The 13,658-nt window shown below is 38.7% G+C and overlaps 1 protein-coding gene across 5 annotated transcripts in view; it reads right to left on the bottom strand.

Annotated features, from left to right (window-relative positions):
• MDM1 (Mdm1 nuclear protein) overlaps positions 1-12,471 on the bottom strand; it is a 33,684-nt gene extending 21,213 nt beyond the window's left edge. For 2 of the 5 annotated variants that reach the window (XM_036252473.1, XM_036252474.1), the window contains exons 1-5: positions 12,334-12,471; positions 11,204-11,318; positions 7,340-7,710; positions 6,143-6,277; positions 394-561 (exon numbers count right to left, since the gene is read on the bottom strand). In XM_036252473.1, the coding sequence (XP_036108366.1) occupies positions 394-561; positions 6,143-6,277; positions 7,340-7,710; positions 11,204-11,318; positions 12,334-12,351 (807 nt within the window). In that variant the 5' untranslated portion in view covers positions 12,352-12,471. Of the gene's footprint in view, positions 1-393; positions 562-6,142; positions 6,278-7,339; positions 7,711-7,829; positions 8,146-11,203; positions 11,319-12,333 lie in introns of those variants that run through there. The other 3 variants (XM_036252475.1, XM_036252478.1, XM_036252477.1) reach the window with 3 other exon arrangements.
• Positions 12,472-13,658: the final 1,187 nt, after the last annotated feature.

Raw genomic sequence — 13,658 nt, 5'->3', positions numbered from 1 at the left:
AGTATGTGTTTCTGTCACTACTGTTTCCTGTGGAGCCCACATTACTGTAAGGTCAATCATTTGATGCCAGACATAGCAGACTTAACCTGCTGTATTTGCTAAGCACTCATTATACTGTATTACATTTAGCTATTTACATCTCTAGCTATTTACATCTCTGTCTCCCCATCAGCCTAAGAGCTGCTTAGAGCTTAGCATGGTTACCATTGTATTCTCAGTAGCTACTCAATGCCCAGCTCCTACTAAGTACTCAATGAACATCTGCCATTTAATGATAAAACAAATGACTTCATGAACTAGCGAAAAACAAAATTTCAAGTGGTGGTAAGTGAAAAAAATATGTGTAAGAGTCTAAAATGAAAATTTTGTTTTGTTTAATGAGTTGACAAGTACCTTTTCTTCAGGCGATATTGTTTCAAAATGTCCGTTTTCTTTCAAATCATTTCTTAATTTTGGTTCTTTCACTGGAGATAAACCTTTGAAATTTCTTTTGTATTCAGTTTCATGGATTATTGAGTTACCTTTGAATTGTGGAACAAATTTGCTTTTATTGTGGAAAACCTTAAAACAAAGATTACTTTAGTTTAGGTTTTTGTTGTTTAAATATACAGAACTCAGTTTTTCAATAGCTTAATAAATTTCACACATAAAGTTGAATCACAGGATATAAAAAAGGCCAAATTATATATTTCATTTCATATGTCTAATTAACATCCAAAGGGCAATAAAATCAAAAATAGACAAATGAGATTGCATCAAACTAAAAAGCATCTGTACCGCAAAGAAAAGAACAGAGTGAAGGGACAACCTATAGCACTGGAAGAAAATATATGCAAACCTTAGATCTCATAAAGGGTCACTATTCAAAATATATTAAAGAACTCAACTCAACAGCAAGAAAACAACCCAATTTAAAAATGGGCAAAGAGGCATAAAAATAAACACATATATCAACAAACAACAAATGCTGGTGAGGATGTGGAGAAAAAGGGAACCCTAGTGCACTCTTGATGGGAATGGACACCAGTGCAGCCACTGTGGAAAACACTGTAGTTTCCTTAAAAAATTAAAAATGGAACTTCCTTTTGACCCAAAAATCCCACTTCTGGAAATATAGCCTAAGAATCCCGAAACACCAATCAGAAAGAATATATGCAACCCTATGTTCATAGCAGCATTACTTCCCACTGGTAGATGAGTGGATAAAAAATGATGTGGCACATTTACACAATGGAATACTATGCAGCTGTACAAAATAAGGAACTCTTACAACATGCTATTGTAAAATTAATAATACTGTACTGTGCACTTAAAAATTCATTAAGGGTGAATTTAATGAATGAATAAATAAATATATATATATATATATATATATATATATATATATATATCTCGTTGGGTTTTTTTACCACAATAAAAAGAAAAAAACGTTTGAATGTAAAATTTTAATGACTGTGAGTGGGATTTTTTTCCTAACAATTGGGTAGATTTCTGAAGAAGAAAGGTGAATTGACTGTTGTTCCTTCACAAAGCGTCTTGAGAAATTCTGAATATCAAAGGCAGTTTGTTTGGAAGATCTCTAAAGAAACTGCTCCAGTTTTTACAACCAATCAGGTAGTTTAATGGATATAATATATTTTTGAATATCATTATTTAATCTACAACAAGTTACAACAGCATGATGTACCTGAAGATTACTATGCTAAGTGAAATAAGCCAGTCAGAGAAATATAAATGACATGCAATCTCACTAACATGTAGAATCTAATAAACAAAATAAACTTGACAAACAAAATAGAACCAGAAGCATAGATACATGAAACAGACTGACAAATGTCAGAGGGCAGGGGGCTGGGGAGGTACTGGATAAAGGAAGGTAAAGGGGTTAGTTAAAGAATATATATGCGCAGCCCATGGACACAGACAATAGTGTGGGGATGGCCAAGGGAGGAGGGGGCTAGGTGGAGGTGGGCAAAGGTGGGTGGGGAATGGGAGACATCTCTAATAGTGTCAACAGTAAAAAATTTAAATAAAAAAATAGACACATAGATCAATGAAACAGAGTAAGGAGTCCAGATATAAATCCACACATATATGGTAAGTTAACTTACGACAAAGCAACCAAGAATATACAATGGGAAGAGGACAGTCTCTTCAATAAATAATATTGGCAAGAAAAGACAGCCACACACAAAAGAATGAAACTGAGCCACAGTCTTAACCCATACACAAAAATCAACTCAAAAGGGATTAAAGACTTGCATATAAAACCTAAAACCATAAAACTCCTAGAAGAAAATATAGGGGTAAGTTCCTTGACATTAGTCTTGGTAAATTATTTTTTTGGATTTGGCAACAAAAGCAAAAATAAACGGGCCCTGGCCAGTTTGGCTCAGTGGTTTGAGCATCGGCCCACAGACCAGAGTCCCAGGTTCAGTTCCTGCTAGGGCCATGTACCTTGGTTGCGGTTTGTCCCCAGCCCTGGTTGGGGTCGTGTGGGTGGCAACCAGTCAATGTGTCTCTCTCACATCAATGTTTCTCTCTCTCTCTTCCCCCCTCTGTTCTTTCCCCCCTCTCTCCCTCCTGCTCTATCTGAGGATAAATGCAAAACTGTCCTCAGGTGAGGACAAAAAATAAAATAAAATAAAATAAAATGAACAAGTGGGACTACATCAAACTAAAAAGCTTCTATACAGCAAAGGAAACCATCAACAAAAGCAACCTATGAAATGGGAGAAAATATCTGTAAATCATATATTTAATAAGGTATTAATATATGATAATAGAACTCATCTAACTCAAAAAAATCCAATTAAATATGGGCAGAAGAACTGAATAGATTTTTTTTTTTCCAAAGAAGACATACAAATGGCCAATGGGTATACAAACAGGTGATTAACATCATTAACTATCAGGGAAACGTAAATCGGAACCACAGTGGGACAATCACCTCACATCTGTTAAAATGGTTATCAAAAATACAAAAGATAAGTGTTGGCAAGGATGTGGAGAGCCCCTGTACATTCTTGGTGGGAATGTAAATTAGTAGAGCCATAATGGAAAAGAGTGTGGAGGTGCCTCAAAAATTAAAAACAGAACTAACTACCATAAGATTCATCAATTCCATTTGTGAGTATATTTCCAAAGGAATTGAAATCAGTGTCTTGAAGAAATATCTGCACTCCCTTATTCACTGCAGCATCATTCACAATAGCCAAGATATGGAATGAACCTAAGTGTCCATTGACAGATGAATGGATAAAGAAAATGTGGCATGTGTATACAGTGGAATATTATTCAGCCTTAAAAAAAAAAAAAGAAGAAGAAGAAAATCCTGTCATTTGCAACATGGATGAACCTGGAGAATATATGCTAACTGAAATAAGCCAGGCATAGAAAGGCAAATACTGCATGAGTGCACTTATATGTGGATTCTATAAAAGTCAAACTCAGAGAAGCAGACTAGAATGGTGGTTGCCAGGGGCTAGTGGGTGGGAGAAATGGGGAGATGCTGTTCAAAGGGTTCAAAATTTCAATTATGCAGGACAAATGAGTTCTGCAGATCTCAAGTACGGCATGGTGACTACAGTTAATAACACCGTACTGTATGACTAAAACTTGCTAAGAGAGTAGAACACAAGTGTTTCCACCACACAAAAAAAGTTACTACATGAAGTGATAGATGTGTTAATTTGACTGTGGTAATCATTTCACAATGTATACATATATCAAAACATTACACTGCACACAAATATATCATTTTTGTCAATTATACCTCAATAAAGCTGGAAAAAAATCCAAAGGTCAACTTTCTATAGTCATTACTACTATGTTCTGAATAAAAGCTACGGAAATCAAAATAATGCTTAAGCAAAATAAATAATGAACCATATCTTTTCTCCTCAAAGTGTCTCATCAGTTTGGTAATGGGATTAGTAGAGTAGACATATTTCAATAATATGAACATAGACATTAGCTTTACAAGGCAATTCTGTTGTCAGCTCTACAGGTATGTTCCCCTCAACATGATTTTTTTCCTTCCTGCAATAATAGAAAATGCTTAACATTTTAAATGTCTGGTATGTTCATTTGTTTAGTTTTTGTTTCTTTGCTTATTTTTAGCTTAAGGCAAGGGAAAAGTCACATGATTATTATGTTTCTATTTTTAAATGTTTCCTTTTATCCTTAATACTTCATAATATGGTTTCCATTTTATGGTATATTACTACTGTTTACAAGGAAAACAAAAAAGGTGGAAGCTCAAATAAAGTATATTATTTCTTTATAACTCTGAATAGTACATCTTTATACATATTGAATCTAAACAGTGTATCTTTTTAAGATACAGTATAACCTCAAGTACTTTTCTGCCAAAAATTGCTCTGACTCCTTTACATTTTAATAGAAGACATCCTTTCAGAAAACAGGTATCTGATAAAACCGAACTAAACAGCTCCTTTAGAGGTTCCCCATCAATAAGCATTCAGTTTCTTCAGAGCTCTTCAGTTCAGACCATGAAACTGATATGCTTTGAAGTAACAAAGAGTATCTGCTTCCCTCATAAAGAAAGCAATAAAACCACTGAAGTATTGCTAGTGATTTATGGTATACTTCTAATCCTATAAAAAAGAACATTTTTATACAATACTTTCACTAAAAGTTATTAACAGGACTTTAATTTTAATCATCTCTATTTTAAAGGTGAAATATTCTATGAAAACTGAAGAATTCACAATTTTCAGGTATTAAGTAATTTTCTAGGTACATTTACTAGCCAAGAATTCTTATAAGCCCGCAAAACAAGTACTGATCCTATTTACTAAGTTCATAAAGAGAACATATCATTTTATATTATTTTATATGTTCCTAAAATGTTATATAACTTTCAGGTTTTTGTAAAACTGAGTAACCAGTAAATAAGCCCAAAGCTTCCACAATGTATAGGATCACTGGTATTATTATCTTAGTATAAGATGACTGATATTCTTGCCTTGCTGAATCTAATTATCCTCTCAGTACTTAGAGATTTATAATGAATATTGAGGTACAGGAGAAAATGAGCATGAGGGTATGTGAAGGCATGGGTAGGCGTGTGTGTGTGTGTGGATAAAGAAAAACACAGATGATGAGAAACAAAAGTCTGAGCTGTCATGAGTAACTGGGTACATTCTTAATGGAAGTATTTCCTACCTAGGCCTAGGAGTTTATTTAAGAATGTAAATGAGCCCTGGCCAGTTTGGCTCAGCAGTTAGAGCGTTGGCCTGCGCTCTGGAGAGACCCGGGTTCGGTTCCCGCTAAGGGCACATACCTTAGTTGCAGTTTGTCCCTGGCCCTGGATGGGTTGTGCGGGTGGCAGCCACTCGATGTCTCCCTTTCACGTCAATGTTTCTCTCTCTCTCTCTCTCCCTCTTTCTCCCTCCCACTCTACCTGAACAAAAAATTGAAAAATGTCCTCGGGTGAGGATTAAAAAAAAAGAATGTAAATGAGAGTTAAGAGCCTAAGAACTGAGATGACAATAGTAAAACAAGAGTATTTATTAGTGATGGTAATCCAATACTAACACTGTGGAAGGGTACAATGAATCTAGTATCACATATAGTTATCATAATAGCTTTTGAATTGTATATAGTTAAACTGTGAATTCCTATTACTGTTCATTTAATAAAAGGATAAAATTATACATCTTCTGTTACTATCAATATAGTCTGTATTTATTAAAATAAATATCCAAAGCAGGTATGCCTTTTGTAGAGGACAGAAAACATGTAATATATTAGTGAATTAAACACATTTTAGAATAAAACCTATTTGATATTTTTTAAATATAAAAGAATTCACAGCATGCAAAAACTTACCAGTCCCCAAGTTGTCATTACCCTGTCTCATATTTAGTACATATAATGGATCTAGCAACAACGACCATCAGTACAGTATTACTGTACTACTACTAGGACAGTACAGTATTACTACTATAAATCACAAGTAATAGAATAATCTTAGCAAGACTCTCATTTTCACTTCTCTAGAACCTACCTCCAGGTCTCCTGAAGTATCTAATTTCTTTCAGCAATTAGTTCTTTTATATCTGAATAACTAGATTAAATGATGATATTCAAAAATATATTACATCCATTAAACTACCTGATTGGCTGCAAACACTGGAGCAGTTTCTTTAGGGGTCTTCCAAACAAACTGCCTTTGATATTCAGAATTTCTCAAGACACTTTGTGAAGGAACAACAGTCAATCCAGCTTTCTTCTGCAGAAATCTATCCAACTGTTAGGGGAAAAATATCCCACTCAAAGTCATTAAAATTTTCTATTCAAACATTTTTTTGTTGCTGTTTTTTTTATTGTGGTAAAAGAAAATATAGCATAAAATTCACCCTTAACAAACTTTTAAGTGTACAGTACAGCATTATTAATTATATCCACATTGTTGTACAACTCTTCTCAATTGATAAATAATCTCTCTTTTAAATTGTCAGACTATTTAAAATTTTTCTTAATATTGTCAAGAATTATGCATCCCAGAAAAAGATTAATATCTCTCAGTTCCTTCCTACCAATTACTTATAATTAAATCTATCACTAAGAAGCAACAGCCCCTTCCTTCATCCACATATTGCTTCTGGGACATCCCTTCCCCTGCTAGCCAGACTTACACATCACCCTCCTCCATTCCCCTACACCCACTGGTTTTCACAAGCCATGGGTTCTTCTCCAACACTCTAAATGCTTCTCCGTGGTTCCAGCCAGCAGTGGACACGAAGTGGGGAAGAAGCGCAGTGGAATGGAGAAAAGCGTGGGAGGCAGTGAGATGTCTGCACAGGTCCCTGCAGCCTCTGCTTATGTGCTCGCAAGGACCTTCTGCAGGCCAGCTATGACATAAGAGAGCACGGCAAGACCTTTGAGATCCAGCCAAAACTCTCCTTTCTTTTGCATTCATCAATTGAGATTTTGTTTTTTCCTTGCTGGTATACAATAATAAATTGAAAAGAGCCTAGGTAGAAGTCAGCTCACCATCCCTGCCAGAGGTAGTGACCTACTCCCCTTCTCTGTCTCAACTTGATCTCTCCCTTAGGACTCAGATGCTGATATATGATGAATAAAATCCAGAAGCAAGTTGTCCACCCAGTGAAGAAATACATTAGTATAACCAGTACAAAGTGACTATTAAGAATAGAACTAATTCACGATAAAGTCAATAGCCTCGTTAACTATTCTATAGACAAGAAAATAGAAAAAATTTAAGCATAAAATGTAATATAACTGAAATGATGATGTAATCTACAAAGAATCTTATGCTTTCATAAAGAAATACGGTGAATATACTTACCCTACTATCTATGTTTTCTGAGAGAAGCTTGGTAGAATGTCCCAGTTCCACATTTTCATTAACTGGTATATGGTTTGTTGTTACATCCTTATAATTTTCCACAATATCTGAAGCCCCTTCAGCTCTGGAGTCTGCAGAGTGAGATCTGGTTCTCTTGGAAACCTTGGAGGCTTCTAGTGCAACATCTCTTTCTTGGTTAACATCTTTTTGTTCTGCCTCTTGTGAATCTGGTGTTTCTGGGGCTTCAGGTTCTGGTGATACAACCACATTGTTCTCCGAGATAGCTCCATTCCACTCAAGAGATTTTGAAATCTGTGGGTCATGGTAAGGGACTCTTCTTTTTGAAATAAAACTTGGCTCTTTAGTGATTCCTACAAAATATAGTGTACAAAAGTAGTAGCTACCAAAACATAAAGTTACAAAGACAACTTTTAATAACACCTATGAGAGGAGAAAATTTTAAATGCAGTTGAGAATATAAATACAGTTTTTCAACATAAAATCTTTAATTTTTCTTTAAAGAAATATTAAAAGTTTAGCCATAAAAAAAATTAAATTGGGGTCACAATGTTCAAGTTATCCTCACACAAGTCACTAGAACCGCAACGTGATGGGCCTGGCAAGTCAGGCAGCATACGCTGCCTCCGTTTCTAATTACTTTCCTGTGCTACTTAACCGAACAATGGGCCCTGGTACTGTCAAAATTTGGAACTTTTCACAAAGCTTCTCTTATGCAGAGCAGACCAAGATGAGAAGGGATGAGATGTCATTATGCTGGATCTTGGTTCTACATTTGCCTTGATTTCCTGAGTATTAAAGAGAATGAACCCTTTTAACAAGAGCTAAGATACTATTTCTCTATATTTCTGTCTGGCAAGCAGATGTCCAAAAAACGTAACCTTCTTCCCAGGTAAGAGGAGCTCGGTGGAATGACAGCCACTAAGATACTGCCCCAGTTTGGGTCCATTCTTTAAATAGAAAGAAGATTGTGCAGAGTGGGGAAGAAAGATAAGACTGGAAGGGAAAGGTAGGAGAAGGAGGTGGACAGAAAATCCGACATGAGGTAAATAAAACCCATAGTTCTTTAGCCTCTATCATGAATGTTTTTGAACATTGAACACAGAGTCTCCACCCTGACAAGGCTTCCCTAGACCAGTGGTCTTCAAACTGGGTGCATATATGTCTGGGGGGATATACAGACATTGAGGGGGGAGGGAGCAGAAATGGGCAGCTTAAGAGAATCATTTTCCAGATCCTAACTTCCATATGTTACTTCCTGACACTGATCTGTTAGGAAATGCATCTGCCATCTGTAGTTTTAGTTCCCACCACCCCTTTCATAATCACCACTTTCCAACTTCACAAAAGAAAGACACACCTCTCAACCAGCCCCAGGGAATAAAAAATGTCTCATAGGTGGGGAAAGAAAACAAAGGGACCATTCAAGAAAGCATAACTCCTAACAGCAAAGCAAAGCAGGCAGAGATTAGAAATAACAAAGAAACGGCACCTTATTTCATGCAGCTCCTCACCTTTTCCATCTACCTATTTTAGAAAATGCAGGTGTAAGAGTATCATCATGTGAAATTCATATATACATATTACATATTTACGTGGACTGAAAAAGTTAGACTTTTTTTTTCTCACAGAAAATAATTTTGATTAGATTTGCCAAGGACTAACTTTACGAATTATATCTATGATGAACATTTACTATAAATTGAATAAGCTAAATTGGCAGCTCCAATTTTAACAAAATATATGTCAAATACATGTACACTATTTAATATACCAGAAATCACATTCTTTGAAACAATTTGTCACACTTATGGTAAAAAATAAATTAATTAAATATCAACCTAAAAATGTGAAAGAATAAAAAGACCTTCTAAGTTCTTTTAAGGAGTATAAAAGCTAAAAAGTTTGAAGACCACTGCCCTAGACTTCTCTCTGCTTTAACACAGAGAGGGACTTCTGGAAGAAGAGCAAAATAAAAGGGGAAAAGTCTCAAGTGGCCTGTCCTTGTCTCCCAGCACCAGTAAAAATAAACTATGGGGAAAAAATACACCTTGTTAACAGGACATCCAGCCAGTCCTAGGTAACACTGCTGTTGTTCCTGGCTAGCCTCCCACCTCCCTTTATGAACATCCTAGAGTTCTCACTCTGCCTCCCCCTTACCTAATATTCTTCATTAACATGCCTCCCCTAGACCACTCCTCCATTTGTAATGTATCATTCTAACCCTCAAATACACCTCATCTAAGCTAAAATGCCATGGAGGTAACTATTTGGTTGCCCAATTTCCCAGTGTCATAATATCCCTCTAGGCCCTTAGTGGAGCATCCATACTTTAAGAGAGATTTATTTTGGATTCTTAATCTAATGGAGCCTCAAATTTGTGGAATTTCTGGTCATTTGGAGAGGATTATGAGCACCACCCTGCCCAAGAAGCAGGGACATCCACACTTTGAAGTCAGGCTCTGGGCAAAGGATCCTGATACGTCAAAGGATCCCCAAAAGAGCCATCCTTCTATATAAAGGGAAGTCAACTCTTCCCTTTATTCTCCAAACCTAATCCTGGAAACACTCTCATTTTACTAATTTCCCAGGCTTGGCACCCTACTCATAAGCCTGTCCTTTTCCTGACTTAAAACATCTAACTAACATTTGAGGAACTTATATACCACACGTCAGGCACTCTCACACCTGTCACATATGAGGCACCAAACATTCATCTGTGTATATGCACCTGGCCCTTAACAGGTAACATCTCACTTAATCCCTCCCAGCAATCCTATGCAATGTGCTTCCTAAATCCCACTTCATGAAACAGGCCAAATTTGCCCAAGGTCACACAGCTAATATGGATTCAAACTCAGGTTTATTCATTCATTCAGAAATTAGTTTCAATAAGCACTAGACTAGAGTGTGTCAGGTACTGCATGGTAACAACATGGTGAAGACAGATGGATCTTATACTCTAGTAAGGGAGAATTAAGCAAGCAGGTAGAATCAATTCAGTCTGTCTCTTTTACCCTCCACCACGCTCTGGGAAACGTTGGCCCAGGGCTCTGACTTCCCAGGGAGGAAGCATGTATGATGACAAGAATGTGGCCTCTGGCCCTGGCCAGTTTGGCTCAGCGGTTAGAGCGTCAGCCTGCGGTCCGGAGAGACCCGGGTTCGGTTCCCGCTAAGGGCACATACTTCGGTTGCAGTTTGTCCCCGGCCCTGGTTGGTCGTGCGGGTGGCAGCCACTCGATGTGTCCCTTCACGTCGATGTTTCTCACTCTCTCTCCCTTCCTCTCTCTCCCTCCCACTCTATCTGTACAAAAAATGGGAAAAATATCCTCGGGTGAGGATTAAAAAAAAAAAAAAAGAATGTGGCCTCTGAACTCATAGGTTTTGAACATACAGACTCGATTTCAAATCATGGTTCTATCATTTACTAGCTCTGAGCCTTGGACAACTTACTTAATCTATCTAAGCTTCAATTCCTCAACACCTTGGGAGTACTTGTCCTCAGGCTCAAATCTAAAGCATATTTCCTCCAATCCATCCCTCCCCAAAGTTATCCATCATGCTAGCCTACAATTTCAAAATAACAACCTGAAATCCCCTCTTTTATTTATTGAGTCACTTACTCACTGCTCGTCCCTACAGTTAAGGGTCTTTGTCTATCTAGAGACTATATCCCTAGAAGCTAGGAATAGTCCTGGCCTACAGTAAATTCTCAATAAATATCTGTCAAACTAGTGCATAAGTCAACCAGGCCAACTGATCCATGCTTCACAATTTTTTAATCATTTTGCAAACTTACCCCAAGACTTATTCAAGTTATAATGGCTATTAGTTTGCCCAACTTACCTAATTGATCTGATCTAAGTCCAGCCCATGGGTACTTTTGCCCCACTGAGGAATTACAGGATTCTGACAAGTAGGACTTCTTCCACAGAAAGTTCCTCTGGTATTCACTCAGCCCCTGAAATGCAAAGTGCAATTTGAGTACAATGTAATTAATGAACGTTGTTTTAAAGCAGGCATCAGGAAAAATAATTTCTGAACCACTGAAAAGGGTTGCAAGAATTAAGATTGATAATTAAACCAAAAAAAGCACATTAATAATAGCTAATATTTACCCAGCCCTGTGCTAAGCAGTTTACATGTGTTATATCCTTTAATCCTCACAACCACTTGAGGCAGATGCTAGCAGGAATTGGAGGCTCAGAACATCTGCCCTTTTGCTGGTTGTCTGATTCCAAAGCCTGAGCTCTTCTCCAATACCAGTGACTTGATCTAAATCCTCATCACTATAATTATCCTAATAAAGTCTCACTGAGTACACAATATTATGTATTATACCTAGTACCTTTTGAAATTTTGTAAAGTCAACTGAAGAAAGACACATTCCCCTCCCAATCTGGACACAAACCCTTAAAATAATAAAAGCTAAGACAGCCCAGGTCGTGGAAAGCTTTGGTCAACTGTTATGTTGAAGGGTGCTTGCCCGTGTCAGTTACCTGGAAATTTTAACGAGCCAAATGCACAACTCTGCATAATGTGTATGTCTTACACCCTGTTTGGATCCTGTCAAGGTCTCATTTCTCAAGCCTTTAAAAGACACACATACGTTCAAGTTTTACGGGGGGGGGGGGGGGGGGGGCGTTAAATGCTACACTGTGAGATGGGCCACAAGTGTCCCAATGTGAAGCCCATTACAAAGTGCTCTCCCTCCATCTCCACTCATCGGAGTCTCCCAAACCTATCTCTACACCATCTACTCTGCCTCACGGTAACTCGGAAGTGAGTGCGAGCCGAGAGGGAGCTCGGTAAGAGGAGACGAACATCCTCCAGGGCTGTGGCAGGCAGGCTCGGAGCTGACAGGCTCTGCGGGGCCGAGGGGCGCGGCACAGAAAGCCAGGGAGGCCCCTGCGCCCCGCACCCGCCCCGCCACGGCTCCCCCCATCAGCCTTCGGGCCCGGGAACCCCGGCCTCACCTTGAAGCGCACCGGCATGTCGCCCGGCGCTGGAGCCCCCCGCACTCCGACAGTTAACGGGACAAAAAGCCCCGAGGGGGCGGGGCAACAACAGTCGGTTTCCTAGCAAAAACCTTCGGCCTGCGTCCCCGACTACGCGCCGGCGCATTCCGCGCATCCCTCCTTGAGCCCTGTCGCTCTGCCTTTCCCCGCCCATTCTGAGGCCTAAGAGCCAATAGAAATTTGGAAAATTGCTTGCCGTCATTAGGATTTCCCCAATCGTTGCTTGAAAGGGGGACGCCCGCCTCCCGTGCCAAATCCCTAGGGCTAATAGAGATGGCGGGCGGAAGGCCGGCCAATGAGGTTCTCGGAACCGCAGTGGGCGGGGCCCCGCGGGAGCTTCGTCTTGAGAAGAGCTCGCTCCCGCTCGACAATGGGTGTCGGTGGTGGTGGAATTTGTGTGTCGCCGTCCTCCCTGGGCCAGGGTTCTTGACGTCATAAAGCATGAAGGTGTGTTCTTCATTCTAGAATGTATGGCGGACCCGAATGTTTGTTTTTCTTAAGTGGAAATGTTCAGGTCTATTTTGAGTATCAGTTCCTACAACCGAAAGCCGCGTTAGCCGACTTCCTGCCACGCCGAAAGGGATAAGCCAAAAAATAAAGACAGCTTAGGCAGGGCAAAAAAATTTTATTAAGTCTTGAAGGACAAACTGCTGACTTCCAGTGGTGTTCTTGCCTCCCACAATCCCCGCCCCTTCCAAATGTACAAATAATTCTTGGATTAGAAAACATTAATTAGTGATGCTTGTGAGTCTCAACTGTCTCCCCTCTCACCCTTTTTTTATTTAATTCCATTTCATTTTAATAGACTTGATATTAAAAACTATTTCTTGTGATTCTACCCATTGACATTCCCGTAGTTTACATGAGAATTAACTTTTTTTTTCAGTAATAACATACTGTGGTAAATTTCCAAATGACAGGTATAAGTGGTAAGGGCTATGGGAATTGGAGGAGGGAATCATCTCTAAGGGCAGAGATGACTGGAAGTTGCCTTAAGAAGAAATAGACTCCACCTTGAAGATTAGAGGACTGGAGTAGGTGAAGAGGGAAATGCCACAGTCAAAGGACAGATGTTTGAATGGCATGGGGCCAGGCTTCTTCCAAAAACAATGAATGCAATACCTTTTACTTTTGTCATCTGTTGGCTGAAGAAAACTTTCAAATATTAACACCAATCCTTGATGCTCTTTTTTAAGCCTGCTCTGCAAAGGCTTGTCTTCCCAAATCCTGATTGATATCTCTGTTCTTCATCATCACTGAGATGCTTAAAAATTCATTGGAAG

Source organism: Molossus molossus, unplaced genomic scaffold (genome assembly GCF_014108415.1).
Source record: "Molossus molossus isolate mMolMol1 unplaced genomic scaffold, mMolMol1.p scaffold_m16_p_10, whole genome shotgun sequence".
Classification (NCBI taxonomy): Eukaryota; Metazoa; Chordata; class Mammalia; order Chiroptera; family Molossidae; genus Molossus; species Molossus molossus.
This window is presented reverse-complemented; position numbering and strand designations above follow the sequence as displayed.